Raw genomic sequence first — 27,014 nt, forward strand, 5'->3', positions numbered from 1 at the left:
ACGCATCGTAAATAACTATCAAGACAAACTAACCCTAACTGCTACCTTTCATCAGTTAATTTTCCTGGTTTTCTGCGATAACAATTACACTGCGTGTACTCTAATGGGAGCGCCGGGGAATTACATTTGCAACTGACAACAAGAACTGAACAATGCGGTGGCTACCAGCTAAGCCCACCGCGATGCCGCTAAGCATTTGGGGAGAAATAATGTAGGGCGCAATGTTTAAAGACTTTATGCCACGTGACAGAACGCCCGCTTCATTTAGGTTGATGATAAGCCTAACGTGGCTGTCTTTAAATTAGGGCGAATATATATTGAGGGCTCGCCTTTCTTTGTTTGCAGTGGACATGGAGGGGACTGAGCAGCGGCGTGAACGTGATAGGTGGGCGAACAAGATCGAGTTCATCTTCTCGTGCATCGGCCTGTCCATCGGCCTGGGGAACATCTGGCGGTTTCCGTACCTCACCTACGAGAATGGAGGAGGTATACATAAGACCTTTTTAAGCGCACCTCGATACTTACAAACCCTCTACTGATATTCGGCACAATGACGAATTTAGAAGTAACTGTGGTCTCATTCATTTTGTCTCCATTCCATTTCATAGTCTTGTACCGTTCCTAAATCAGTGCAAGCCTGGCCAGCCTCTACGACAGCTTGTAACTGAAAAGGCTAAGCTTGTTTCTAGTCATGCGTAAAACGCTGCGATATAAGTGTTCGGCAGTTAAGAAGGCAGAAAGTTGTCCCCTTGTATGAGGTCAAAATATTGCTCTATTTTCACTATTATCCCAGCTGCGTTCCTTGTGCCATACGTCTTTCTCTTGACGGTAATCGGGCGGCCCATCTACTTCATGGAGCTGATCCTAGGTCAGTTCTGCGGCTTCGCCACCCTCAAGTCGTTCGCCTGCGTTCCAATTGCGAAAGGTAAGTTGCTGCTAATTTAGTATAGCCCCTTAATCAGGAAGGAAAAGCCAAAAACAACAGAAACAAGCGATTAAAAAAGAGCATAATTTATATTTTGACCGAATATTCACATGCCAGACAGCCACCTATGAACCTTGGAGCTCTAAGCACGCTTAAGAGCTTTGTTTAGCATCGCTCCGTGATGCCAACAACGGTCGACCATAAGAGCGCCAGGAGCATAGTGCATTTATTTGCGAAGCGAAAAGAAAATGGACAATAGAGGTTAAAAATAAGATCAAGTCGGACGCTATATATTCGATTAGAGTGAGGTGAAGTCAGTCTTTTCTTTTTTTATTTTATTCAAGCTTAGATGACAGTCCTGAGCGGTGGAATCTTACTCGCATTGCATCGCCAGCTGTTCAAAGGCTCCAAAATAATCAGGACTACACCAGAGCTGCGGACTGCCAGCGTAGGCAGAGCAGTTCATTATGGCAGCCAGGAGGATACCATGCTGTCTATATAGTTTAATTTAGGCTCCATTGTAGTGATCGTATTTAAGAAAAGCTTTAGGCGGGGAATGCATGAAAATGGGTCTGTCTTCTAGTGGGCACAGGCCTATATTGAATTCCTGACGTTCTTTCTAAATTCGTCTAAGAACTTACAGTAAGATTGAGCTCAAGGTTTTCTTTCAGAACATCGCACAAAAGTAGTCTTGAACATATTAACAGTGCAAACGAGAAGGCAGGCTAAGAATGTCGACTGAGATTAGACGTGTTTCGTAATCGTATTTATTTTTTTCAGTCTTTGTGCTTATTGTGCAGTAGTGACCTCTCTTATTTGCTATATTGCCGAAGCCTTTCCGATACTGTATACTTAAAAGAAACCTCTGTATCTACGCAGGCGTTCCCCTGGTCATGATGTACGCCGTCTTTTTCATCAGCATCTACTACAATGTTATCCTTGGCTACTCGCTCACTTACCTGTACTACTCGTTTTGGAAAGTGCTGCCTTGGACGGAATGTAACCCGGAGTGGACAAACGAGTACTGCTTCGTGCAAGGCACAGAATTTGTATGCACTGACAGATTATTTGGAAAGTCGTCGTTTTCTACGCGTCATGTACTTAAAATTTGCCGATAGAAGCTTTCAGTAAAATCATTAATGCTTGAGCAACACGCGATAAATAGTGCTGACAACTTCGCTAGAATGTGGTATCCGCATTTAAAAGAGAGAAGATAGGCAGAAACTGGATTGTTCAGCTGTGACCTTCGTTTCAGGATGCTTTGCAATTGTGCTCATGCCTCCCCGTTTTAGTTGTAATGTGTTTACTGTCTTTTTTTTTTTTACACTGTCAAGACGGTTAAAGTGCGTAAAGCAGTAGCAGACAGTTAACACTTCATGGACACGGGTGAAATTTCATAGACGAGATGAATATTTAGACATGCCGGTAGCTTATTGATATATATTACGGGTAGATGGTTACAATGGTTTTTACAATAATTTAAGATAGTTTTGGGGGGAAAGGAAAACGCAGTATCTGTCTCACTTCTTGGTGGACACCTACATTTTGAATTGCAGGTATATATTTCGTAGGTTCGAATCGCTATCGTAAGCTAGCATCAAGCATCACTAACAGATAGATGTTAAATAACAATAGAAAACATATGACACTACCCTAATCTCCAGACAAACACCGGTTGCTTCAGAATTTAGATAAAAAATCATGTGCGTATTTGTTCGAACGTGTCCGACGCATCTTTGAAGCGTTTTTCTCAAGCTAGGGCACGGTATCGGCTGTTCTACCGAGCTAGCCCTATACCTCGTTGCGTAAAATAATGGGGGCACCTGTGGTCTGCTTTATATGATATGCCGCGATAGAGGCAATGGCTCTCGTCTGCAGAGCTCCAATTGCTTCCCGCCTTCGTGAACATGTAGGCCATTCTCGCTTAATACTCAATCTTTTTAATTTGTGCCTCTAATATATCAATTGTTCTTAATAGCGTGCAGTCTTGAGGTACCAGATTATCCAGGTATTGATCATATAGGTGACAACGTGGCATAAATGCAAAACCCCGCTTTAACCTGGCCGTGCAACTATACATGGGTGTCCTGGGATTAGCGGACCCGACCCAGGAAGGCAGATTCCTATTCCACCCTCCCACTCCAAACGACTAACTTCAGTTGACAACTACTCGCCCCTGTATGATATCATGCGGTCTCATTAAGGTATATTCAACTCGTCGAAGCATCAGTGCCCGGTCATGTAACTTGCGAACTACTACATGCCAGATTCAAGCCTGTGATTTTTCGTTCTCAATGCGGGCAATTCCCAAAATTCTGGACATTCTGGAGTACGGAACCTTTAACGCTATTGTGTTACTAGGGCTTCGTTAAAGACGAAACTGTTAACGCTTTACAGATCGTTTTATTCATTTTTATTTAAAGCCATTTCTTAATATAATAACCAGCACTGTATATTAATCACGGCGGTAGAAGACCGACCGCGAGGTACTTTGACAATGCAGGTGACCTGTAAAGAAGCCAACGAGTCTATCTTAGAACTATTCCGGAATCAAAACTCTACCGAAAGCGAGGCGGTCGCCGTGTATGACGGACCGACGCCGATCATGGTGCCACAAAAGGAGTTCTTGCGGTTGTACGAAGGATGCAAGAACGTCAACGAGACCTCGAGCGAACAGTTCTTCTAGTGAGGAAGCTTCAATATTTTAATAAGTGTTCCACAAGACTTTTTTTTTTTTTTCAGTAGCTCTGGTCTAAACTGTTTCGGTAAAACTGAACCCTTAGAGCCTCCGTACGTTCAACAAATATTGATTCGTATCGTAACATTTCGCTGTAGGTGTCGATTACAATTTTTAAGGGCATTGCGAATAGTGCGTGTTAACTGTTTACCGCGGCGAAAAGAGCTAATCACATGATGCACAAAGTTGTCCGCTACCAATGCTTCAGCAAGCGGCACTGTTAAAGATGACGGCGGAAATACTGAGCTGCCGGGAAGACCAGCATGGTTCGACTGAAAAGCTGGTAGAGCTTTGCAAAAGCTGTGAGATGCGGCACAATATACCAGCAATTTGTTAACAAGAGCAAGTATGCTCTTGTTAACAGAGCAAGTATGCTCGAATATTGCGCTTTCACTTAGTTATTTTAACACTTTATTCCTCCTGTTAGCATAGGTGGAAAGCAAGCTGAAGGAATTGACCACGACATTAACGTTGCAGCTCGTGCACCCCCACTCTAGCAGCACGTGTCCCATGCCCTCAATGTTGGGAAGAATAGACCACGGTTGGTATACTTTTGAACCAAAACCTTCACTGTGCATGTATCAGCCAAGGTCATTCCTGGTTGTCAGCTTGACCTTCAACTAGTTAGAAGTCTCAGTGTGGCTGTATAGCTTAACTGTAGTACCACTTGTGGTGTGCTACCACTTAACCTTTGACGGCAGATGCGGCTTCTCCTGTTCCCTCTTGTCATTGACGGTATCGTCGCCTCTATAGCCTCTCCAATTTAATCGCCCCACAAACATTCTCCCCATGTCTAAACCAAGACCTAAAGAGACTAAACCAAGCAAAATGACGTTGTCACTTCACCTAGCTATGTTTAGCAGGGTTAAACCAAAGCCATGTTTTTTGTACATACACGTAAATGTCCTACCCGTAATTAGGTTCCCCTTTCTTGGAAACGAGGCACCCCCGCTACACAGGGTGATGCATGAAATTGGAACTGTCTTATCGCTGCACAGATGAGCATATGGTAATGAACTCAAAGTTGGAGTCATTATCTTAGCGGTAAAAACACGGACACAAAGAACACGATACACAAGGGAGGCCCCCTTGTGTATCGTTTTCTTTGTGTCCGTGTTTTTAACGCTAACAAAATAATCCCATCAAGAAATTAGCAACCAGCCCAGCTTGGTTTTAACGAACGCCATGTTATCTTCCACTTCACATATTAGCTTATGTATAAACGCACGAGCCGGCAAGATGCTTTTTCGTCGTGCCTTTTGTGCATTGTGACGAGCTGGACTCTGCACTTACCTTCCGTAATACGCTCGTGAAGCCCGATAAAACGTAGTGATATTAATATAGTGAGGCTCTTCACAGCATACGCTCTAAGAGGGCCACGCAAGTTTTGAACAAATCAGTTTTTAGCTTGAGACATCACCTGAAACTGTCACCTGTCTAGGGAAGAGCGAGAGGCAATATTGCACGATAATAGGGGATCAGGAGACAACTCTCTTTTAAGGCTATTGCGAAATCTCTCAATGTGTAAAAAACTAGATGACTGAATCTTTGAGCTTTCCATCGTGCAGAAAAAGATACCTTTCCAATCACTTAGTCGTAAACCGCGGTCCCCAACTGTCCGGCATATCGCGCTCACTGAGACCAAATGACCGATTTTGACGCCACACCTGTAGCTCCGAAATGTTCGTACGACGAGCAAAAATTTTTGTGTGCATAGTTGGGGCCCCTTATAATGAAGAAGATGCAGCGAAAAAGTTTGCAGCGCAAATGAAAATTCTAAGGCCAGAATTAAGGGTTGGCCGGGCCATACGACATGACGACGCGCCATAAAGGTAGCATGTGTGACTCGGTAACCAATAGTCCCGAAGTGTTCGACTTTCTTCTCACGCAAGGTACTCGTCTTCAGTGTCTAGTATAGCTTAGTGACGGCCCGGAGTCTCCGTACAATCTGTGCGCGACCGTGTTACTTGCCAACTACCACCCGCCAGAGTGACGCTCGTGCATTTTCGTTCACAACTACTTCGCCAGGTCTGGGGCTGAACGGGTTGTTTACCGATCTCGCCTTAAAATAGCCCCACATATATGGTCTGGACCCAAAACTTGACAGTGGAAAAACTAAAATGCAAACAAAAATCAGCATATGAGATAATCAGATAATCAGCATATGAGGAAATATATAACAGAAAAGAAAGCTTGGCGAATTGAGGCAGAAAAAAAAGGGGAGAGTGGACATGCCTCATACTGTTGTAGGAAATGTGCAGCTGAAACATTACAAGCTACCGTGATCACGGTGAGAAAGGTAAAAGTTGAATAGCTTCCAAAGGCCACAAGGCGTGAATTGACAACCTGTTATTGTCCCTAAAGCCGCGGGGAGTCCATTGCATTCCTAAATGCATTTCTACATCATTCGTGGCTACATTAAAGCCAAGGAACTGGGCCGCCGTCGATGAAGCAGAGGCAGCAGAAAAGCGAGAAGAAACGCGCCGAGCTATAGCAGAAACATGTAACTACTCTTTTGTATTTAATGCTGTCGCAATCGACTCAGAATTTTCAGTGGCGATGCAGCTTATCCTCATGAAAAGGAACACATATTTTTGTACAGTTTTTAAGACGGCTCACTAACTCCTCAGAGAACTGTAGAAGCCAATCTTGAATTAAAAGGAAATTTGCAAACACTACATAAAACTATATTAAGCGATAGTTTATATAGCTCGTTCGGCCGAAAAGCAGTCGGCGTCGTAGTAGTATAGGAGTTGTAGTTCTCGTCACCGCGTGTCGGAAATAATCGGGAGAAGCGTACAAAAACTTCAAATTATAGTAATTTATGGTTCTAGTGCTTGAAGAATGATCGGCGTATAATAGGCGGCGACGAGTTCATGTATTCATAGTAATTGATTGAGGAAATAAATAAAAAAAAATAGGAAAGGAGTTTAAAGGTTCAAAATACTCAGAATTAACCAATGATTGATGAAGTTAATTGAAGAAGTTTAGAGTTTGTCATTCATGAATTGAATGAAATAATTAAAAATGAAATATTGGAAAATGGTGTCAAGTTGCTCAAAATAAAGCGCCAATGATTGCTGATGATAATTAAGAAAATGTAGACTATAATTTATCAATTAATAGAAGTAATTGAAAAAATGAAAAGCTTCCTGATGCTATTTAAGAAAGTTACTGAGTGTAACTGCTTAATTCAATAAATCCAATAATTAAAAATGAAAAATTAGAAAAAAGAGGAATCAAAGGTGTCAAAGGTATCAGAAATGAAAAGCCAGTGCTTTATAATGGCATTTATAAACTTCATTTGTGTATTGGTCAAATACTGGAAATAATTGCGAAATACAACGTTCGAAAGTGAAGGGTACAGTTTCAAAAAAGTAAAGAAGCAAAATGACATCGTCCGTGAGCGTTTGCAATCGCGTCACAACCTTAAAGGCGGAGTTGTGTATTCTGCCTGATGACATTGCCTTGCTAAGCAACTCGGGGGATGAACTGCAAGTAATGATTGATGACCTAGACAGAAAAAGTAGAAAGGTAGGCTTGAAAATCAATATGCAGAAGACTAAGGTAATGTTCAACAGCCTCGGGAAGGAACAGCAGTTTACATTAGGTAGCGAAATACTAGAAGTAGTAGGCGAATATGTCTACTTAGGACAGGTAGTAACCGCAGATCCGGACCATGAGAAGGAAATAACAAGAAGAATAAGATTGGGATGGAGCGCATTTGGCAAGCACTCGCAGATTATGACTAGCAGCTTACCGGTATCGCTCAAGAGGAAAGTATACAACAGTTGCATCTTGCCTGTACTCACCTATGGGGCTGAAACGTGGAGGCTAACCAAGAGAGTTCTACTTAAGTTGAGGACAACCCAGAGGGCTATGGAACGAAAAATGGTAGGGGTAACATTAAGAGATAGAAAGCGTGCAGAGTGGGTCAGAGAAATAACTCAAGTTACCGACATTCTAGTGGAAATTAAGAAGAAGAAATGGACATGGGCAGGACATGTAGTGCGAAGAGAGGATAACCGATGGTCGTTGAGGGTAACAAACTGGATTCCAAGGGAAGGAAAGCGTAGCAGGGGGCGGCAGAAAGTTAGGTGGGCGGATGAGATTAAGAAGTTCGCAGGGGTCAAGTGGATGCAGCTAGCACAGAACCGGGTTAAGTGGAGAAATATGGGAGAGGCCTTCGCCCTGCAGTGGGTATAATCAGGCTGATGATGATGATGATGTGAATTCAGCTAATTTTTGACAGATGACTTTACCAGCTTTATTTTTTGCTGTCCATCCATAGCAAGAGATTCCTGGGCCTGACATCAGGAATCCACGAGCTGGGCGTCGTACAACCCGAAATTTTCGTCTCTCTGATTGTAGCCTGGATCATCGTTTTCTTCACTGTTTGCAAGGGAATCCAGTCCTCCGGAAAGGTGTGTGTGGTGTCAACCTCTTCGCCTCACGCTTGTTATTCGGGTGTCATTTACATCCACAATGAGTGAGAAGCGTAATGCTCAAAACAAAATTTGATAGCCAGCAATGTAGAGTTGTAGAACACTGCAACGCCATAAACAATACTCCGCAACAGTTTTCTGTGGGCGTCCAAAGTACTGAGACGATCTACGCTCTCTTTGTTTACAGGCAATCGCTGTTTGCTGTGTACAGCTTCCTCTAAAACTCAGTGTATGGTAGGTTCTCTTGCCTTGAAGCATACTTCTTATATACCTACGCATTTTCAATGCAGAGGTTACTGTTTATTTCAATGCAACGAACTGTATCCGCGTGTTCAGTTAAAAGAAAGAAGAGGGCAGTATCTATGCAGCAGAAACCATTGGGCAAATATTGCAGTGTGTTGGCAATACACTAGCCCTATGCAGGGCCGGGCGTTGCCAGCACAGTACCTATATTGGGCAAACGGCTGGTATTACATGAGTACCGATGGCACCAACTCCGCCAGCTGCTCTGTGAATCTACCAGGCAGCAAGCCGGGCGCCAGAAAACTCAACACAACAAACACGAGATCCCCGTTCTAGATCCAAACTAGTCTTAAGTAGTTACAGACGTTCTGTTTATGTTGTTTTTCTTAATGTTGCCAAAAATGATCCCACCGAACCCCTGGAAGGCAATAAAAGCGAAAACGTAGGAACAGCTTGACGTGTACTTATTTAGCACTCGTTCTTAGTCTTGAGTGATAAGAAGCTTGAGGCTTGTATGTTAATTCGTGAAAAACGTGTAATCTACCATACAATGCACACACTAGTTGATTCGGCTTAGGGCGTATACTAAACGGCGCTGTCAGCTGCAGTATGGGCTGTGCGAAACAATGAATCTTATAAGCGCTCATCGAACGATATCTTGGGAAAAGGAAGCTAAAAGCAAAGTTCTTTTTTTTTTCATTGTCCACGTTTCACCACCAGCATGTCTGCTTGATTGCGCAGCGGTAGGGGTCCTGATTCGAATACTCTTGTTTGGTAGTTTGCTTTCTCTTGTTTTGTTTGTTTAACTGGGACAATGTATGAGGTTAGCATTATATTCGTCATTATTACTTTACCTTGCAGGCAATGTAATATGGTGCGCACATTTGTGCCTTACAGGAATCATAGTTTCAATCTGCACCTCTGAATTGCAACAGAGTCACGTATCCATGCGGTATCAGCGATTATTGCGCATATAAGGTGGGAATATTGACTCCTTAGTTAAAGCTAGTGCATGATGCAACTAATAAAACGTGTTCAGATGCATTAAAAAGCTCAAGATCAAGTTCAACATTGTTGCATTGCTGGCTTATGTAACACCACTCGTTGATAAATTATCGTGGCCTAGACTTCGGAGCGAATAGCGAGTCTCTTGCTTCTACTGATGTTGATAGTACGACATCATTATGAAACTTAGGTATTAAAATAGGTCTCGTATTTTATAGCCCTTTAGTGACCAGACACGAGATCTGGTGACATTAGCACTGCCTGTGTATTACAGGACGGGAACATCCTTGCAGAGCCAAGGCTTCTGGCTTCTGTGTCCCAAAGCAGTACTCCTGGCTAAAATCATAAGGGGAGTAGTTACTTATTTTGGGGCATTCTGAAGGCCAACTAACTTGGCTGATATTAAAGATTGTAGCGTTTTCATAATCAATGACGCTTCTGTCACTAAAAATGATGCTTTTAATACAGTGTTCTTAAGCAAAAAATAAAACTGGTCCCTGAAGATGCGTTACAGAGCCAAGTATGTCCAAACAGGGGTGATAGAACAGGTCTCGATTTTGATAGCACCAGCTTGAGTCTAAAGGTGCATTAGAATTCGGAATCTCCATTTCTTTATCATAAAATGCATATCTTGCTGTTGGACCAATCATGTGTTCACGCCCGAAGAGAAATTCAAAGGAGGCGACCTTAGTTTCCCGTTACCGCTCACTGCAGCTCAGTTCTCTTGAGATCTACTTCATGTTTAACGTTTGCTCTCAGCGCCATTATAGACTAAGTGAATACTCTCCCGATGAGTAAAGGGTAGTTTCGAGTCCGGAGTTTTAAAATTTAGTGTGATAGAGCCATACGCGTAAAAGTTGAAAGTTTTTACTCTTTTCCTGCAATGTATTCTGAAGTGTCAAAGCCTGGCAATAAGTAAAAAAGGGGAAAGCTCATTAAATACGTATACGCCAAACTGTTATGGCATAGCGATTGTTGTATACTCACCTCATTTCAAGTGCCACGGTAATATTAGAGCTGGAAGGTTTTGCTGCACCTGCAAATCGTCGCGTAGCGCAAAAACATAAGAACAAAATAAGGTACTATGGTTTAGCTCAGGCCTTTCAAATCTGTTTAAAACGCATTACCTCAAATATTGCCGTTTTATATGCTGCTACCTCACAAATTGTTTCGAAAAAGGGTCAACCTTTTGTGGCTACATAATTTCTTAAAATATCTATAAGAATTGAACAAAGATACCGAATAGGAGACGAAGATATTGAAGATTGTTTGTTAGCGCATAGAACCCTGGCTTAAGCAATTGAAAAGGCGAAAAAAGTTGAGCTTACGGGGAAAACAAAGAAGAGCTGCAACCTTCACTGCGCCCTTTTACTCTTATTGGTTGGTCCTTTTCTGGTCCTAGCTAGCTTTTCTGGTACTCTCATGGGCGTGGGAACTTGCCTGTCTACAGGCTGCTGTATCCAGTTTCTCGCTCTTTAAATTCGAATGCTTTTGAGCAATATTTGCCGGTGGCTCGTCAGGGTTACGTTTTATTCCTGTCCGGCCTTATGTTAACGCAGCATATGCAAGAAGTCGTGGTACAACCAAGCCCGTCATGTCTAGAGGATATATTAACCAGCGTGAGTTTCGAAGTACCTAGTTGATCTTGAGATGTGGCATTCAGACTGCTCGAATAAACCTATAACTCGTCTTCAGCAACGAAAGGCTCGCCTAAATGTATAGGACAGCTTTCAAATACGGTGGGGTGCAAGCGAGGTCGGATAGGCAGCGCATAGCTCTAAAAGCGGCTCTGCTTGTCCCTGAGGAATATGAGAGTTGGTAGGTTCACTTCCACGCCGAAGCCCTGTGCTTCACGCTGCGTATCTTAATTTGAGCTCATGCTTTCCGCATGCTAGAGCTTACGACGCACAAATTCCACTCGCATCTGCACACAGGTGGTGTTCTGCACTGCACTAGTGCCCTTCCTCATACTGGGTGTTCTCCTCACCCGTGGAGTCACCCTCAAGGGCGCTGAAAAGGGGCTCGCCTACTACCTTTTGCCTGAGTGGAAGAAGATACTCGAGTACTCGGTGAGTTTTTGCTTGAATAGTCGCAGCATTAAGAAAGATAAATGAGGGTCTCGTTATGAAATTTATATAGAGAAAGCCGAATTCTTAGCCACTGACACCAATATTATATAAACAGAAACGTTTCTCTTCAATTCCATCTGTATTCCATGTGTATGCCATAGCTCCTTATTTTCCTTCTCTTGTATGATAAATTAACAAGACCTTAATTCTAGCAGTTTTGATGTCATAGACAGCGAAATAGTATTCTCCTACAGCTGTCGGTCTGCCTATTGGCTTAAGTTCCACGCGACAGTAGCAGTAATGCTGCATGTACTACGTATGTCACTGTGGACTGGAGCAGTTGCTGAGGGTAGTCGCGAGGTTAGGTTACATGTAAATATCCAACAAAGTAAACATTGCACAGCCACCACAGCTGAGTTGATAGATCATCTACGCGCAGTTCGGAGGCTTTAGGTATTGGAACTCAGTGAAAGTATGTGATTGCTGTCACTTCTATCTTGTAATTGATTAACTTTTGAGCATAACGTATTGGCAGTTTGATGTTTTATTGAGAAAAGAAAATATCAATCAGAACAGAAACTTTCCATATGCTTTCCCTATAGTTTCTGTTACTGCAACAATCCTTCATCTATTCTTCATATAATCTCTGCACTATTTGCCAGACGTCCTATTCCTCAACATTTTACTGATTGTTTTGTGACTCGTACTTTGTTCTTTACATCAATCATGCCAATCAAGGTGCAGTGATGACAGGCACATAAAGAGTGCTTTTCAGTCGCAAATCACGACAAAATTAATCCAAGAATCAGCTCGAAGTTTCTCTGATTCTGCTGCAAAGGCACATCTTTCGTATTGTGAAGTCATCAGCCGTTTCAAGAAAAGTGGCTCTATATTTGCGACAAACAATACATATATTTTTGCCGTTACTGAAAAGCAAAGTCCCAACATCTCCCGAATATCAGTGTGAGGGAAACAAATATTCCCTGTTGTGTTTCTCGGTTCGATTACACCGCTGAAAAATAGGCTGGCGATGAAGGCCAATTGCTGTTTTGGAAAACCGGTTCCCTCCCTCAAACAGGCACAAACTTGGTGGCACCACTGGATGAAGGATATGCTGCCGTCAACGGGATAAGACTGGTTATCTCTCCCGCTTTTCATTAGCAAACTTCACGGTTCGAATAACGGGGCCGCTCAACAATCCTTAACAAGCTGTCGCGCGTTCATCACCATTACATACCGATATATGACCGCTTCTCGCATTGCAAGAAAAAACGTAAGGGCACCTTCTGAGCACGATAAACAAAGTGTATCATGTAAAGCAAGAAGAGGTGTTTTGCGGAAATGTATGAACAGGCACAACTTTTAGATTGTTAGCCTCCTGCTGGATGGGGCATTGAGCATTGGGCAAACAAGCCGACGTTGACAATATGCCGAGCACTGCATGGCCAGCAGTAATTACACTAATGTCAAAAGTAACTGATCAAAATTATTCAAATTAACACAAAATAAAACCACCTTGGTCAAATAGAAACTAAGATGTGAAATGTCGGCCACTTGCATGGTTTAGAAAATGAAAATTGCGAGCCGATATGTTAAATTCGCTCTAAGGCTTTCTGTTCTATACCGCGTTTTGATCGTAAATTAGCTTTTATGCTTGTGCCACAGTCTACGTTAATCTACATGTCTCCTATTTCGTGAACGTATGGTGTGCTTTTCAAATGCACTGAATGCTTGATATTGCGCCTTGGCGGGTTTCTTGAGGCAGCGTGGGGTATAATGTTGCACTTCGTTTTTTCTTATTCCAATGCAATAGTGAAGGTGTGTCGCAGGGGCATAAAATAAGTTAATAAGCACTTCTGGCATAGCTCCTTGAGCATATTGAAGGCGGTTTATGGTGGCTGGATGCCAAATAAGTGTCAAGCAAACCATCTGACGGGGTGTTAAACTTCTCCCGTCTTCATCAGATTCACAAACGGGGTGTTGCATCATATCAAAGTGAAGTTAGACGTTTCTTGAGGCAACCGTGGCACAAGCAACAATAAATACACTTTCTGCATAATAGAATTTGGGCTTTGGGTCTTATTCTGATGACATATGTTGATAATACAAGTATTTCCGGAATGCCTTGCGGCTCTGTGCGTAATATGCTCTCATTTGGATGAGTCATTTGTGAATAATGGGCCAAGAGTTTTTGTTTGTTTGTTTGTTTGTTTGACATATGGCTCAAATTGTGTGTCCCCGACCTCCACATGTGTGCAGGTGTGGCAGAAAGCGGCGGAGCAGGTCTTCTTCTCCCTGGGAGTGGCTCAAGGCATGATCATCACGATGGGCAGCTACAACGAGTTCGCGAACGACCTGTACAAGTGAGCCAAAGCTGATGGATTTTAGTGAATATTTGCGCAATCTTTAATGCTCAGACCATAAGGCTAAACAGAATGCAAGCCCACTAGCTTATTTCGACCAATTTAGATGCTGAACGCGCACCAGCATCTCTGAAAGCGGGCATTTTTTTTTGTATGACGCCTCAACAGAATCTCAGAATTAGTGGCCACGGCGCAACTCTAAGTTCGTGTTTAGCTTGAGGTGGCCGTAGCCACTTAATAATGCGCAACCATTAATAGGCTATATTGTGCTGCCATAACTTTAGGCCAGGTTTCGTAGCTGGTAACGGCTGTGATGAGATAATTGTGAAAATAAAAACACAAATATTGTGACATGAATAATAAGAATAAATAAGTAACATAATGATTGATAAGAAACATAGGGGTAAGAAACATGGCCATAAGAATGTTAATGGTAAGGAAATTAAAGAGGATAAAATGTGATAAGAAAATTTGCAATTTTGAAATTAGTGCTGACGAAAATATGACGAGAAGATTAGCAATAAGGAAATGAACGACTAAAAATTAGTGATAAGGATGCTTACGCATTCCTCCAATGCGGGCTACCACAGTGATCTAAAAGGTTTATTATCAATGACGGCAGGCATACATGACGTACATGGAAACATATCTTTAATTTATTGCGAAATTTTAAGCAGTCGTGTGGCCCGGCTGTGCAAGACAAGAATTTCGGAATTTTTTCTGAATGCTTTGCAACTGCCTTTTGTGCGTCGCCGAAGTTAGATGAAGGATGTTAGAAAATCTTGTGGCACGCTACGCAGAGATGTGTATATCATCGCCCTCGCCGACCTCACAGTCAGCTTCGTTGGGGGAATCGTGGTCTTCTCGGTTCTGGGCAACATGGCCTACGAGCTCCGCCTCCCCGTCCCGGACGTCGTCAGCTCAGGTAGGCCACTCTCGCAAATCCGAATTCCAGTTCTATATCCTTCCGACTGACGGAATGCCTACGCTATTGTAAACACTCCTATAGATATTGCCGCATAGAAGACGACGCAAAAGATGGGGACTGTGGGAACACAAGCGCGAGCTGAAAGAAGAAGGAGGAAGCTTGAGCGCAAGACTCGTTCTAGTCGACTAATCAAACCGTCTTATATTTCGGCCCTCCTTGGCGTTCTGTCGAGACGTGACACAGGTGGAGGTGCTGGGTATCGATCCCAGTACGTCTCGCTGTCTCCCAGTACCTCTCGCAGTACGTTCTGTCGAGACGTGACAATATTTTTTCTACCTTTTGACACTGTTTGCTAATTAATAACTTGCAGGCGTTTATAAAACTTGGCTCCGTGAAGTGAAGTATTTGATATTTTAAATGAATCTGTAAAAAAGGCTGTAGGTGTATTAACACTATAAAATATATTAGCAAAGTGAAGAGTAACAATTTTATCTTTAACAGAGAAGGGTAATATATTCACATATCCACTCAACCTCCCGCCTGCCTTCATTTCTTTATAGCTCCCGCTCCTTGTTAAACGCCCTTTCAGAAACACACATGGACCATGTTCAATTGGATCACTTGAGAAGAAAGGGCATATTAACGAGTTTATCTGCCTAACCGTTGATTCCTGAGCATTAAAAAACTCGGGTAAAGGTTATGTGTATGTAATATATACCTATATTGCTCTCTAAGAAATGCAATGAAATGGCTAAGTGAGGAAAAGCACGAATAGTGCATGTATTTAGCCTCTGAATTACGATTTATGAATATCTAGCGACTACAGAACGTCACACGAAATTGCTGCGCAGTAAAAGTTTTACCAGAAATTGAAGCTTCTCAACATTCTTCATTTTTTACCCATTATTCGTTATGTTCAGTTCTTTTAGTGAATAAATTCCAGCATGCCTGCTGAAGCTCTTGAGGCTGTTACGTAAATCTTTCTTTGATAATTATTTTCAAGCCCGTTTATATAATGCAGCAGGCAACTCATACGCATCTGTAAGCGGAAGTGAAAACCATTTAAATTTTAAAAGCGTCGTAAATGATATTATGGACATTGTTGGGCCGAAGCATTACCATGGGTGGGTAGGTGAAGGCTCTACTTTCAGGTCAAAGCACTATCCTGTACCGTCATTACCAGATAGTTTCATAACTTACAGCTCACAATAAATAAATTGCATATGTTGCGCATTTCACCATGACTACAGTAGACAGTCACCAACTAGCCCGCCAACAGCTCCTGTTAAATCAAAAACACGTTCGGGCTAATCAACAGTAAGGTGATCGGCACACGCCTTTAAAACATGTAAACGTGTTCTTGCCGGATGTCCCTCTTGTGATATTTGGCTTGGTTTATGGGATTTAACGCCCCAAAGTAAATACGGATATGAGATACACCGTATTGGGGGCCTCCGGAAAATCTGAGCCTAAGGTTCTTTAATGTGCGCTAACATCTCAATGCTCACGGCTGTCTTGCTTCTCGCCTCCATAGAGAAGCGGCCACCGCGGCCGGGATTCGATCCCGCATCCTTGTTTACAGTGTAGAGCACCCTAACTACTGTGGCTCCACAGCGGTGGCCTCTTGAGGCTCGCGGATGGCGCTGAGGACATTGAACCTAAGGTTCTTTTAAACCCAGGGTTCGGCCTGGCCTTCATCACATATCCACAAGCAGTGTCAGCGCTCCAGTTTCCCAACCTGTGGGCGGCAGCCTTCTTCACCATGCTCTTCTTTCTAGCACTGGGATCGCAGGTGAGTGTTATCATGTATCTGAAATTCAACAGGATAGTTAAGCGGGCGAGTTGGTGATATACCATCCAAAAAACAGCGCGAACAAACGGGGACAAAAGAAAGAAACCACAGGAACAAGCGCCGACTCTAAATTAAAGTTTAATCGCAGGAAACACGTTTATATAAGGAACAGAAACAATAAAACACCAAAACCAGAACGCACGTGTTACTATGTGATATCCATCGCCTATGGGACATAAAACGCCTTTCTCGTGGTCTTAAAATTTAAATGCGGCCCATAGGTATGAAGTTGGCGTTGTTTTTTGTGCCCCTAATACTCAATAAAATTTGTTAAGTGGTAGAAGATAAGTCCCGCAATCCTAATAAATCTGTAGCGTCTTATGCTGTAAAACACGATAAACTGTTTTTTGGATCATGTATCTGCTTTCATGTTCTCAATGAAACGCCAGAGATGTGCAACTGGTCTTTTGGCCTCTGTTCTTACAAATTATGAATCATATACCGTGTTCTCCAGCTAGTTTTGAGCCAAGGAAAAAGTGATAAAATGTTCAAGGCAGTCGTAGGAAGCTAGGTGAATGTTGCTAACATATCCACCTGGCGCGTCACATGGTACCGTTTTGTTTTGCAATTAAGTGCATATTTATTACTGGGCGATTTATCTAAACAACTCAACAGTTACTTTAGGTAATGAGCATGATCTGAAAAGCTGACGAGAACTTTCTATAACACCCATTCGATTATTTGCCACGAGAAAAACGGTAAGAGCTCCTTTTTACGCAGCTCCTAGGACAGCCCAGGAAATTATATTATATATATAGATATATATTTGACAAGTGTATTCGCGTGCCATGTTCGTACGTGGTTTGAGTGAACTGTTAATTGTTAACCTGTTTAAAACTTCCAGGCCAGTGTTCATTGAAAATTTAAATTGACAAGTTCTATTGAGTGGTACTTTAAGGTGGTGGCGCGGCGGTAATTTCTGAAACAGGGGCAAGGGAGCGGGCTACATTAAAAACTTTCTTTTAGTGCGATTACGTTAAGGATACCTTTGTCACAAAAATCCGGCTTAAAAGGTATCGGCGCTGTTGGCGTCAGCACTGTCAGTGAAAAATCAGGGGAATGGCTCTGGCCGCTGGTCGTTGATGGATGGCATGGCCAGGCACATATATGGTCGTAGTGCCTTACGTCACGTGACCACATGACATGGCTGATTTGTCAGACGCTGCCAACTCAGGCCTCTTCTTACAAATAGAATGGTGAGATCAGATTAAGACATCCAGGTCATTTGAATTCCTAGTGAGACAGGATACCACTAGGCAAGGTACGCGCTATCGTACAGAATGGTTAAGCACAGTTAATTATGTTGTGGGACAGGTGATTGGAATCATTATGTCAGGTGGCGTTTCACGTAAGACTAAGATAACGGGTAAATGCGAAATATCAGAGAAGGAAATTAAGGATTAAATTAGGTCAGAAGCAAAGGCCGTTAATGCGACCGAGGATCCCCAAAAGGGAAAGGCGGCAAAAGGGATTCATAAGCGCTGTCACGCGTCATAGCCTTAAGGGCGCTGCTTAAGTATCACCCCCCCCCCCCTCCCCGTTTCCAATTTTTTAGCTGGCAGTTTTGTGATAGCCAGCCCCTTATATATAAAGATTACATAAAAAGTGAGCCATTCAAACATATCCCGTTGTGTTTTGGCCATAGGCGCACTTACATAAAAAGGTGGAGGACCCTTTGACATTACAAACAGGGGCCTGCTATGGCAAGGGCAAACCATAAAGAGGTCGACGTCATGTGAAAACAATCATTGAATTTTAAGCGTAACACAAGCAGGAAGCTAACACAATATGCAACAAAATTGAACAGCGTGCGACTTTTTCAAATCTTCTTGTGGAAAAGCCATGATTCACCCCTTCAAGTTGCTTGGAGGTAGCAGGAAATTATTATTGAGAAGCATTGTCTGAGCCGCCTACTACAGCAAAATGTTCCTTAAAATCTCTTGAGGCTAATATGAACATCATTTCTCGATTAATTGAAACTCCATGCGGCGAATGTTGATACAACAGAAGTGCATTGAAACAGCGTGCGCGAATGGGCGGAAGAGGTGCGAACGCAGCTCTTGTGAGCTCGCCAAAAGGCGGCACATCCATTGACGTTTCCAATGCCTATGCTATGAAGGCAGGACATAGGACAATTTTCGGGATGCTGACACCGTAGCTTTGATCCCGTTGTGAGAGTAACTGACACAGCTACTGCGATGACCTGGGAGCGGCATCAAGTGTTTATCTGTTGTTTCATCGCAGGTATTGCGATGATACTGCACAATCAGTTACAACAGCGAAAAAGATTTATTGGCTGCGAAACTCCAGCTTATGTGTATAATGAGTATTCAATGAATTGTTTCACTTACATCTGAGATGCGGTACCCCTCGCAGCAAAGGCAGAAAGAACGGTAAAAGCAAATCATCGGACTTTTGGTAACTCTGCAATGTTCCCGACGCTCGACTAATCAGTCCTCACTCTAGAAATATAAAAATACCATGCACGTATCGCTACTTTGTTGATACACTTTAGACAGAGGTAAAAAGCCAATATTAGAGTTTACCCGGTTTCCAACAGTTTCGGAACTTTTGGTGAACTTGGCGAAATTTTGTTGAATATAGAGTCGAAAAGTGCCCGCATATTTTTCCTTAAAGGCAAAACCCTTTGCAGCAAAAGATGGGATGATAGTTTGCATTGTAGCTTTATAGAGGGCAGGTTACCGTGGGCTCTATTGTTTAGACACCTAGGGCGGCAAAGCTACCAAACCTTCTCGAACATGCCTCTCAAAAGTGAACCATGTTGCCTCGTCACTTAAGAGTTCGCAAACAAGATACTGAGACATGAAAGTGGCTCGCCCGAATACAGCCTTATGAGGGTGTTCTCAGTGCAAGACCGCCACTTTGTTCTCTTTATTGGGACTCGGAGGTGCAGGGTTTACATGTATACTTGACCGCGTTCTCATCTCAGATCGCCTTCGTGGAGAGTCTACTGTCTCCGCTCAAGGACCATTTCGACTACCTCCACGAGCACCGGTCCAAGTTTGCAGCCGCGGCCTGCATCATTGGGTTCTTTCTTGGCATCCCGCTCACAACCCAAGTACGCGCACTGTGTACAGCGGAATCGCACGAATCATTTTAGCGCATATGAAACTTGTCAACATAGAGGTGTTCGCAAACAGGCCAGGTGCCTTCCGTGTTTGCCCAGTGGCAGGCGCGCGGTTTCACCGGGTCAGTATACAAACGCGTGGTACCTATACTTCGCTGATAATGCTCTATTATTACCGTGCAACGTGACACGAACTCTAAATTTCACAGCCCCAGAGTTGACACTATGCATGGTGCGATTCAGCATAGGATTGTGCTTATAATTAAAAAAACAAACAAATAATCTTTTGCAAGCACACCTGCTGATGCTCTGCCGAAATCTGCAGGGAGGCCTGTATATACTGAACGCCATTGACACAGCAGTGGGAGGAAAGCTGCTTCGATGGATCGCAGTGTTCGAGACTGCCTACATGGCTGTCGGCTACGGTACGCTTTGCAGAATACTCGACAGCCGTATTTACGAGACGCCTATACGCGACGCCACCGGCAGCGCAGTGGTTCACACGTCTATACTCCTCCCAAAATGAGGATTTCGAAATAACATGGACCTCGTACAGGCTGAAAGGAAATCTTATATTAATGCATACAGCTGTACGTACAATAGTTGTCATGTATTCACAAGGTAAAAAATTACGAGGGACTTTAGCGACTAAAGTAGTGAAAGGCGAAAGCCTGAGAGCCGCATTCTGCTACACAACTGGCAGTAATTAGTAATTAATTAATGGTTTCGTCAATAATTATTTAAAAAACTGATTAGTTATATTTACGTAGTTAATTGTTTGATTACTTTAGTGATCAGTCGTTAATAAGGTAATTAATGAATGACAGAGTCATTAATTAGTAATTGATCATTGACTGGCATATGGCCATATAATGCACGCAATCGCGCATACTGTGGTGGCGCTCTGTGATTGGTCGAGACCTCTATGACGTCTTCCCGCCCCGGCTAATCAAAGCCTTCGCGAAAGCGGAGCACATTTTGTCCAGCATACGTCTTAAAGGCTTTCGCCTTAAAAATCCGCAGTTGAACGCTTCTCAGAGGACTAAATATATGCTCGCGCCGCTATGCCCACCTTTTGTGTGTATATGTGTGTGTGTGTGTGTGTGTGTGTGCGCGTGTGTATGTGTATGTGTGTGTGAGTGTGAGTGTGAGTGTGAGTGTGAGTGTGAGTGTGAGTGTGAGTGTGTGTGTGTGTGTGTGTGTGTGTGTGTGTGTGTGTGTGTGTGTGTGTGTGTGTGTGTGTGTGTGTGTGTGTGTGTGTGTGTGTGTGTGTGTGTGTGTGTGTGTGTGTGTGTGTGTGTGTGTGTGTGCCTTTTTGCTCTTGCGCGACAGGCGGTTGTCACAAGCGAGAATATCTGCAGTCAAGAACCCGTATCGTGTGTCTCTCAAAAAATGCGGCGAATGATAAAGCTCTGTCGCATTAGGATCGCTGGTTGCTTCAGCTACATTAAGAATGAAATAGGCCTAGCGGCTGAGAATGCGAAGTTCTCTTTGCGCTCGCTGAGAAATGTTTTTCATAGTCACTGCAATGTGAGCGCTATATTATCCTTCATTGAAAGACTGCTAACATCTTGCATTAATAACTGCCTTTTCAAACAAAATTTTCCGCATAATTCTGCGACCAACTGATAGCAGTTGTCGTTGCCCTCGCTTCCCTTACGACGATATTGCGATGTTTCCGTGCCGATACTGATTATTTCTGTCCTTCGTTTATTGCCAGTGCAGTTCGTTTTGTCACCATTAATTTTAAATGAATTGAATAAACAAAAATAATCCCGCTTGGCAATGTGATGACTTCAGGAGGTGGTTTTTGATACCTTTTTAGGCATATACAGGCTAAGACTGGATGCCGAGTTCATGATGGGCTCCCCAACGGGATGGCCTGTCGAAATGTGCTGGAAATATGTGTGCCCCTGCCTGCTAACGGTGAGCCCACGTTTCAAGCATTCTACCCTCATAACGCAAATAGGCACAACACACTAAAATATGGAGCTGTTCAATTAAGGGTCTTTACATGAAGATACGTATGATGATTCTGGATGCAGTGCATTGTGCGTGCGTGTGTGTATGACCGATATTGGTGGGATTAAGTTGGAATTGACTCGTCTTGTCAAACTGTCGCCATTTTCTACCATGCATCTGACTGAAAGCGCACGAAATGCAGTGAATTTTGCTAGAGTACGTATAGGTTGAAAAAAAAAATGGCTGCAATACGTCCAATCGCTACTACTGCTGGGCGCGGCAATCTTGCCACTGGGGTGTGGCATCAGCGTTAGAAATGACGGATTTCACAGTGGTAACTGGCAGCTCATGCGCGGCGAAGTTCTTTGCTGAAGTTTGTTCACTACAAATTTAAACAGCGAATAGATCTGAACTCCTCTCGAGAGAGGGAACCTGCCGCGCAATATTTCGAAGGCTACCCTCCTCGTGCACAAAGCAGAAAACACGCCGCTGCTGGAACAAGAAGTCAGCCTAGTTCATGGTCATTTTTTCGAGCTGAATACCTTGACCACACGACTACCTATGCTTCAGGGCATGCCAAGTAAAAACGTTCAAGAAAATAGTTCTTTGCAGCTCCAACTAGAAAGCCGGGGTGCTCCTTTACCCTCCAGGTGGTAACCTGCATTAAATTCAATGCAGTAAATTCGTCACTATAAAAGGATAATGAAGGCCAATTGTCCGCTTATGGTGCTCGCATCAGATAATTCTGGAAAGCTGCAGCTTATAAAACTGAATAGCTACTAGAGTCACTCTATGCTTTCAATTTGTGACATTTTACACGTTTTTTTGTTTTTTACGGGTGAGACTGCGCTAAACGGCAGGCGTGAATCACGACACTGTGCATGCACCGACTCCGCTGTTGGCCGTCACAAACCAAGTGGTCGTATGCTGTTGGCCGTCATGAGGTAATCGCTCAACTTCGCTGTTTTCCGAAACCTTGCCTCATGTCACTAGTTTGTATAGCTCTAGCATTATAGTATAATCGCGGTACTACTATAGTATACTTGCATCCATGTGCTTGAGGAGGCGTACACTCAAGGTGTTTCGTTTGACGTCCGAATGTCGTCATAATCGTTCTTTTGTAGGTAATTTGCGTTAGCAGCGTCATCGCATCAGTGCCGCTGTCCCTGGGAGACTACTTGTACCCAAATTGGGTGCAGATCACCGGTGAACTGCTCGTGTTCATCCCAGTATTGGCCATGGCCGGAGGAGGAGTCCTGCACTTGGTCAAATGCAGAATGGTGAGTCCAAGTGTTTGGCTTGTCTGAAAGCAAAGTATACAACTAGTTGCCTGGAGCCGGGAAAAAACAGTCAGAATAAATGGAGAACAATTGGTATACACAATTTTCATGGCACGCTTATAAAGAATCACTAAAACCCTGCCTTGTATAGCCCCTACTGCGTTATTATTCGTTTAATTAAATGGCCACTGACAGGAATATAACGTTTTAAACAACAAGTCCAGTATACTTGGATCAGGTATCGCAGGTTGTCAGGAATATAACGTTTTAAGCAACAAATCCACTATACTTGGATCAGGTATCGCAGATAGTCTCCAAACAACTACTGCTAAGAGTGCGCCGGAAAGCAGCAAAAATACCTATCTAAGCTCTATCACACTCATTTTTGGAGTGCTGGCCTCCTCATTTTCTAGGCTGGCCCGTCCATAACGCACAAACTGCGACGGCATCCATTGGCGTGGCTTTCTAACTGACGGGTTAGACCTCAAATTTTGCCAGACTCTCACTATCCGCTTTTCGGTCGCGCGTTTAGTTTTCTCCCGTGCATTAAACCACACCAAATTTTCCTTTCTTCTCTAGTCTATGTGCGCTTCAGAGCCTTCTGTGCGCTGTGCCTCTCATACATTCCCGTAACCGCGAATAGAGAAAAGACAGGTGGGCAGATGGACACCAATACAGAGACGCGCCCATACATGAACCGGCTTGCTTTTCAAAATGACGCAGACAGCCCCTCGTACTGTCTTGGGCCTTTGAATAGAGCTGAGGCGGCTTGATTGAAGGGGAGTAATGGGGGAGGGTGAATGAGCATGATCCCGAACGCTACTTTTCCACTTCCAAGGACAGACCATCTGAGTGACCCCATGCCCCTTCCCTCGTATTATTGTGCGCTTACAACCCGCTGATTTGTAAGAGACATCATAAAGCTGATTTTCCTTCTGCTCTATGTCTCCGAGCCACAATCATCGATATGGCAGGAAATAAAATTTGCGGCAGCACACAGTGAACAAGGGGTGCGATAAAAGCGGTATTCCGTCTAACAACGCTGCGGCAAAAAGATTGGGCTGGCTTTGTCTAGATTCAGACGAAAGAAATTTCTTTTTGCAAACCTTGATTTATCCAGATTTACCTCGTGGAGATGAGCCACAGATACTCTTTGTCGGGTCTCCATAAATATATTTGGCAGGATCCGCTGTGCCAGGCGGGAACGGGACAGTGAACCGCTGGTATTCAGTCTTGCTGCCACGAAGAACGAACTGCGTGTGATTGGCAGGCGTGCTGAGGCTGTCGTCGTCTTTTGCACCGAGACCACAATGGAATGCCACAGGGCCCCACCTCTAATGATGAAGCCACGAGCGAAGGTTAATGACGAAAAGTGGACACTGGGAGTGTGAATCGTACGTGGCGAGAACTGGCACGATCCGGAGGGGTTGCAGTGGCACAGTTCGTGATGACGTCTGAGTCTAGGTGGACGGGTTTAAGGCGATCAACAGAGATTGTCTTCCTTGCCGTTGATGCGCAGTAGAAAGTGCTTAGGAGCACGCCGGAGCGCCTGGTATGGACCATCGTATGATGGCCGTAAGGGTAGACGTACAGCGTTGTGGCGAACGAAGACGTGTGCAAAGACGTGTGAGACCCGTGAATGAGTGTCGGTGGTTCATCTACACAAATTTATTTGACAACCCTCGCTGCGCCAGGCGGGAACAGGACAGCGAACCGCCGGCATTCAGTCCTGCTGTCACGAAGAACGAACTGCGCGTGCTTGGCAGGCGTGCTGAGGTTGTCGTCTTCCTTTGCGCCGAGACCACGATGACATGGCAGAACCTCATTCTACCCCTCCCTCATTTGCCTTTTTGCTCTCTGTCGCTTAGACAAGACCGCCAGTCAAAACTATATTGTGCGGCATATGGCTGCCCTCCCCTCCCCCTCATTTACCTTTGTTCTCTTCCACAAGGTTTAATTGCTGTTCCGTATTGAAAGAGCTGCGCAGAGGCGGCGAAACCCCTACCCGAGTGGGGACCTAAGGACCCGGACACACTGATGCGCTACCGGTTGTTCCTTTTCGAACGTGGCGTCGTCCCACCCGGAATGACCGAGGCTGACCGCGACCTGATCAAGAAAAACGCTGTGGCCGCGGGTTTGCATCCGGTCGCCGCCGGTGCCGCTGCCGTCGGTCCAGACGGACCCAAACCGGAAGTGGGCGCTTTGTCACCCGCACCACCCGCTGGTGGCGCTGCTGCGCAGGCTGGCGATGCCGATGATGCAAAGCCGGCTGCTGCCACTAAGGCCTAGAAGTGAACTATCGTTGGACATAGTTCCCGAATAAATGCCCTCATTTTTTCTTTTTTTGCGACGACAGCTTTAAAAACGTGGGAACTTTCGCGAGTGGGCGGATTCGTCATTAATATTGCATGCAGTAAGTCCTCTTAATGGCACGATAACCTTATTCATTATTATTAATATAACCAGCGCGAACACGAAAACAAGGGACAAGAAACACGAAAGCCACAGTACATGCGCTGACTCACAACTAAGCCTAAGCCGTTTACTCCAAGGCCCAGAAAAACAAACATGACGAAAACGAAACAGTCACGTGAAAAAACCCTTGGAGTAAACGGCTTAGGCTTAGTTGTGAGTCAGCGCATGTACTGTGGCTTTCGTGTTTCTTGTCCCTTGTTTTCGTGTTCGCGCTGGTTATATTAATAATAATGAATAAGTACCAACTCGCCCAACAAAGTATCTTGGTAAACGATAACCTTATTAACTTTTTCTTTGGATAAAGGCTGCAGCCTGTATCACTCTTTCCAACAAAATGAGTGAGGCGGCTTTATTGTGCCTTTTTCAAAAAGGAGCGTCATGAAGGCAAACTTTTTTTGACATTGGTGGGAGCGCCCGTGTGAAGCTTCCACCCTCTAACTGTCAGAAGTAGAGGAAAGGAAAGAGGTCTGTGCTGGGAAAGACAACCTGAAAAATGAATAAGAATGATACTGAATAATAGTTCTGTACTGATAACTTTAAAACTAAAAGAAACCTGGAGTGCGATCATAACAAGTACGGAATCAACATCAAATTTCACCTCAGGAATGAAATTCAACGGAATAAAATTGAATAATTTAGCGAATAAAGCCAAAATGCTATCGCATTTATTCACCTGATTTCACCCTCATTTCTTTATGTACTTTGTGTTTGGTTTTTTCCATTCTTATTGATTTAGATTCTGTACGTTATATTTGATTTCAGCTGCTGTACGCCTAAGTATTTTATCGTGATTTTGCGTCTCCAGGGACCGTATTCCACAGAAAGCCTTTATCCATTTTCCTGTTTGAATACATTTTAGCTTTCCGAAATTGGTCATGAATACTGAGTGACGAATCTGCGGTTAAGTGTCTGTGGCAAGTGAATTATTGCTCTGGTTCGGGGAAGCATCGGAGCGGCGCCGGATATCAGGCGAAAGCTTATACAGCTCGTTCGTTCCAAAATCCATCGACACCACTTGCCGGAAATAATCGGATGCTGCGTCAAAAAATCGTATCCTGGTAATTTAATTTGCGGTTCTGATTTATGATGTGTGATGGGCGATGACGAGTTAATGAAATCATTGCAATTGAGTGATGAAATAATAGACTGAAAAGTGGAGTTCAGAATGAAAAGCCAATGCTTGAAGGCGCTAAATAAGATTTTACAGTGTGTAACGGATTGCTAAAAATAATTGAAAAAAATGAAAAATTGGAAACCGGAAGAGTAAAGGTGGTGTCAAAAAGAACAATGAAAAGCCAGTGCTTGATAAGAATTAGTGTATTTGATCAATTATCTGAACTGATGGTGAGTAGTGGTTTGTAAAAATGCCGCGTATCTGTATTAAATTTTTAATATGAAGAAAATAAAAAGCAAAAAAAAGCAATGTCAATGCGTGTGAGATACACTATCGCGCCCTGTCTTTAAATTCCCCTGAAATGCTACTTGGGGTAAAATTATATTACTACTTTATTTTTCCTTTACTACAAGGAAAGGAAAGGAGCAGCTGCTAAAAAGCTGCTTCGAGGAGCAGCTTGACGGGGCGGCTGCTATATGACGGCATTTCACAGCAGAAAAGTCACGCCCACACAGTGAATAAACAATG

At 43.6% G+C, this 27,014-nt stretch overlaps 1 protein-coding gene across 1 annotated transcript; it reads left to right on the forward strand.

Annotated features, from left to right (window-relative positions):
• The first annotated feature begins 350 nt into the window (after positions 1-350).
• On the forward strand, positions 351-25,186 carry LOC146178541 (sodium- and chloride-dependent glycine transporter 2-like). The gene is made up of 12 exons (XM_084579992.1): positions 351-486; positions 794-925; positions 1,805-1,974; positions 11,290-11,424; positions 13,684-13,787; positions 14,588-14,712; positions 16,395-16,507; positions 19,518-19,646; positions 19,981-20,080; positions 21,481-21,581; positions 22,742-22,897; positions 24,875-25,186. The coding sequence occupies exons 1-12, from the start codon at positions 351-353 to the stop codon at positions 25,184-25,186; spliced, it is 1,713 nt and encodes a 570-aa protein (XP_084436118.1).
• Positions 25,187-27,014: the final 1,828 nt, after the last annotated feature.

This window comes from Amblyomma maculatum, chromosome 9 (assembly GCF_055883805.1).
Source record: "Amblyomma maculatum isolate TAMU_Amacu chromosome 9, ASM5588380v1, whole genome shotgun sequence".
NCBI classification, from domain to species: Eukaryota; Metazoa; Arthropoda; class Arachnida; order Ixodida; family Ixodidae; genus Amblyomma; species Amblyomma maculatum.